The 4,368-nt window shown below is 30.2% G+C and overlaps 1 protein-coding gene across 8 annotated transcripts; it reads left to right on the top strand.

Moving 5' to 3' along the window:
• Positions 1-337: 337 nt before the first annotated feature.
• On the top strand, positions 338-3,280 carry LOC105763654 (vacuolar protein sorting-associated protein 29). 8 transcript variants are annotated; one of them, XR_001124362.2, is made up of 6 exons: positions 338-600; positions 899-1,043; positions 2,016-2,158; positions 2,378-2,465; positions 2,753-2,815; positions 2,907-3,280. XR_001124362.2 is itself a non-coding variant. In XM_012581940.2 (4 exons), the coding sequence occupies exons 2-4, from the start codon at positions 912-914 to the stop codon at positions 2,448-2,450; spliced, it is 348 nt and encodes a 115-aa protein (XP_012437394.1). In that variant the 5' UTR covers positions 342-600; positions 889-911; the 3' UTR covers positions 2,451-2,592. The 8 variants fall into 8 exon arrangements, 5 of the variants coding, with proteins under 5 accessions (XP_012437394.1, XP_012437395.1, XP_012437396.1 ...); XR_001124361.2 differs by having other exon boundaries at positions 2,753-2,823; XR_008191752.1 differs by having other exon boundaries at positions 340-600; positions 2,753-3,280.
• The last annotated feature ends 1,088 nt before the right edge of the window (positions 3,281-4,368 follow it).

Raw genomic sequence — 4,368 nt, 5'->3', positions numbered from 1 at the left:
TGTTGATGATGTGGCGGTTAAAAGTTGTCAGATCATCTATTTTCGTTAAAGTGACAGTCCAAAGTGACAGATAATATGAGAAAAAATTGTTGACATCACCAATCACTTTGGATTGTCACTTGGAAGAAAACAGATGACTTGGCAACTGATAACTGTCACATCATCAACATTTAACAGAATTAACAGTCAACAATGAATTCTGTCAGTCAAAGGGTTTACTTGATGCAATTTTTAAGTTCAACGGTTTAATTAAGTATATTTTTCGCAAAAAAAACTTAATTTTATAAAAAAGTTTAAGAATTTTTTATCCCTTAAACCCTTACAGCGTGTTTGGTTCGCTGTTTCCCCCCCTCTGCATGCGTATTCCCCCCTATGCAGCAGGCCCACCAGGAAACGGTTGTTTGGTTCGCTGTTTTCCCATTCCCCGTCGAATCGGTTACAGGCATTACGGCCCCTCAGCGCCGATTACCCATTCCGCGTCTTTCCCTTTTTTCTCTTCCGTTTTCTGCCCTCGTCCTCAACACTGTCAAAAGCTTCCCCAAAGTAATCGACAGAGTCCTCGACGTTGTCAAAAGCTTTCCCAAAGTCGATCCTTCCAAGGTCACCCATTTTTCTCACATCCATTTCACGATTTATTGTTTGATTTTATATTTCGGTGCTTGGGTGCTTAGGAAGAAATGATTTTGAAGTTATTCTTTTCTGGAACTACTTGATATTTCACCTGATTTATAGTGTTTTATGTACATTTTTGGGTTTCATCCCCAAAATTGAAAGCCAAATCTTTCACCGGTAATCAACCGGTAATCAATCATTTTTATACAATTTCTTTTCATGCTCATGTTTCCTTGTTTGGGTTTCTTTCAAAATTTCTGAATCAAATTGCTGTAGTTATTGGTAGATATTAGAAGAAGATGGTGTTGGTTTTGGCTTTGGGGGATTTGCATATACCCCATCGGGCGGCTGATCTCCCTCCCAAATTCAAGTCCATGCTAGTTCTTGGAATGATCCAACACGTCTTTTGCACTGGTAATCTTTGCATCAAGGTATCCCATCTTTCTTTTCCTTTCTGGTTTTTTTTTTGTAGCTGAAATCATAGTTGAATTTGGTTCCAGTTCTTTAGCACTTTGGGTTTTATGTTTCTCAGCAAGCAATTGACTATATTAATTTTCTCTTCCTTTTTTGGAACTATGGATTGTTCATTCCTTTGTAGTAGTTATGCTAAATTTATGCCTAATTTAATCTGGATTTCATGTTTTTGCCCAATTATTTTCTCTTTGAGTTGTAATATGCGAAGAGATATTATTTGCTAGTTTGAATTTGGGAAAAGCAGCAGAAGCTACCATACCTGAATTATCAGTATTTTAAATGATCGCCAGCAATTGTTTTATTTGATAATTGCAATTTTGATCCGAATAGCCATTGCTGCTACCTTGCATTTATACATGCAAAGAACGATTACTGTCATGTTTGATCTGAAATGCGTATAATCACGTGTCAGATACTAGTTTGTGCCCAACTCTGACATGAGTATGTTCAAAATTTCCGAAGCTTTTCCGTATATTTGAAGGATTTTATCTCAATCCTCTTAATATGTGTAGGGCATATGTGCCACTTTTGAGAAAACGAGAAGAGTCCGTGTAGCATAGCATTAAGTAGGATTGAAGTACATATTTGGTTAAACTTAGAAACATGTAGGAAGTTAGTCACTAAGGGCTAGTTTCTCATTGCTTTTGAAAAGTGCTGTAAAAAAATGCTTATGAAAAATGCTTTTGAAAAGCTTGGTCTAAAATTTAAGAGTTTACTATCTGTTTAGTATTGCTTATGGCTCTAAAAGCACTTTTGAAAAGCTGTTTTTCTCTTATTTGCATAGCCAACAACAAATCAAATGAACCTAATTTGTTAGCTTTAGCTTTATGGAAATTATGCCATAGTATTTCTACCAATTGAACTTTTACGGTTTTTGTTTATCTTATTAAAATTACCACTGGCCCAGCTAATTCGGACTAAAATTTCAGGAAGTTCAAGATTACTTGAAGACACTTTGTCCTGACTTGCATATTACCAGAGGTGAATATGATGAAGATACAAGATATCCCGAGACCAAAACATTAACTATCGGACAATTCAAGCTGGGATTGTGCCATGCCATGGCCATCAGGTATTATTTTCTTCTTTCCGCTGGTATATAGTATTGGACTCTGCATTTTAAATCAGTAAGTAGTTTGCCATTGATGCGGATTATAAATTTATATTGAAGCATGCATCTCCTGCTGTGAAAAATATGTGATTTCATGCTAATGGTGTTAAATAAATATAAAAATAATCGTTCATGCCTTACATTTCAAGTTAAAATATGTTCTGTTTGGAAAACTTGTAGACAGAGATCTTGCTCTCTTTTTCTGAAGCTGCTAAAGGATGCACGAAGGATCTACAGTTTTATGCATTTGTAACTTGTGATTCTTGCGGTAAGTAGCGCCTAAAATTTGTTGGAATCATGTTGTGTTCAAGAACCATACAAGCACAAATGTAATCCACTAAATGCATAATCCCTGTAGTACTCAATTTACATTTGTTTAATATGTATTCTCATAATCTCGTTACTGCTAGAAATCAATTTTTGCTTAATTTGTTGCAAATATTTTCCAGCATCTTTAAATAAATGTGTTTGTCTTCTCTTTCCATTTGGATTCGGTGTTGCCTTCAACTCCGAACAACCACGTCAAATAAAATGGGGTCTGTGGGTTGTTCACAGGCTAGTGCTGACTGCTATTTATGGCTCCATACTGTTTATGTACCATTCCAAGTGGAGAGAAAGGTAACCTGGTATGTTCATCTAAGTTACTTACATTTTTTGCAAGTTGATTAATCATAGACTTACTGTTGCTTCTTTGTCCTTCTGCAACAAGACCTGCATTCTACAAATATGTTGCCTTCATGTTCATCTTGAATGCACTAGAACTGTTTGCTTTACCTAGAGCTTCTTCCTAAAGATCAATATACCGATATTGCTGTGGGAACATATCCAAAAATGTAGAATGTGCTTTACCTAGAGCTTCTTCCTAAAGATCAGTTAGTCCTTGATTTTTTTTTCAGTATGTACTATGTGTTGTCAAGTAGATTTGGAGTTTGAATATCTACATCTAAATTATTTTCATTTCCAAGCAGAGATCTTTTCTGATCAATTTTCTTGTAACAAAATAAATAGTATCATTGTGTTTGTTATTGTAGAATTACAAGAGTCTTGTACTAATAGAATTTGATGGAGTTTGAATGGCTCACAGGTTTGATTTGAGTTTATTTTTAATTTTTAATTATGTTCAATTATAATTAACACTACAAAATTAACTCAACAAACGAAACAAAAAAAAAGAGTAAAATGCTACAAACAAATCATGTTTTCTTTTTAAAAACAAAGGAAGATATTTAACACACTATATTATTCAAATGGGTTTTTTAATAATAATTATTAAGTCATCAATTAATCAAATCCACAAAATCAATTATTTTAGATTATATTTTATAGTATTATATATTATGATTTTAGTAAATTCATATAAGAATATTTAATATTAAGAATTTTATTAAATTATATATTTATATTAAATTATATTTAATAATAATTATTTTAGATTATATTTTATAGTATTATATATTATGATTTTAGTAAATTCATATAAGAATATTTTAATATTAAGAATTTTATTAAATTATATTTTTTATTAAATTATATTTAATAATTATTATTTTAAATTATATTTTATACTATTATATATTATAATTTTAGTAAATTCATATAAGAATATTTAATATTAAGAATTTTATTAAATCATATATTTTAATTAAAATATATTTAATAATAATTATTTCAAATTATATTTTATAGTATCATATATTATAATTTTAGTAAATTCATATAAGAATATTGATTATTAAGAATTTTATTAAATCATATATTTTAATTAAAATGTATTTAATAATAATTATGTTAAATTATATTTTATAGTATCATATATTATGATTTGAGTAAATTCATATAAGAATATTGATTATTAAGAATTTTATTAAATTATATATTTTAATTAAAATATATTTAATAATAATTATGTTAAAATATGATTAAATTATTTATTATTGATATTAATAATCTTATTAAAATTTAATAACAATAACAATAATCATTTACCTAAACAAATTTCTGCTAAGGGTATTTTAGTCATTTTAGTTTTTTCCCTTATGCTATTACACCTCCATTCCATTCAACCAAACACAAGAATACTATTACGCCTCTATTCCATTACACTGAACCAAACAATTGATTTGCTATTACGCCTCTATTCCATTACGCCTCTATTCCAATACAGCGAACCA

The sequence above is a fragment of the Gossypium raimondii genome, chromosome 12, assembly GCF_025698545.1.
Source record: "Gossypium raimondii isolate GPD5lz chromosome 12, ASM2569854v1, whole genome shotgun sequence".
Lineage (NCBI taxonomy): Eukaryota > Viridiplantae > Streptophyta > Magnoliopsida > Malvales > Malvaceae > Gossypium > Gossypium raimondii.
Note: the sequence above shows the minus strand (reverse complement) of the source record. Positions and strands in the feature narration are given on the sequence as shown.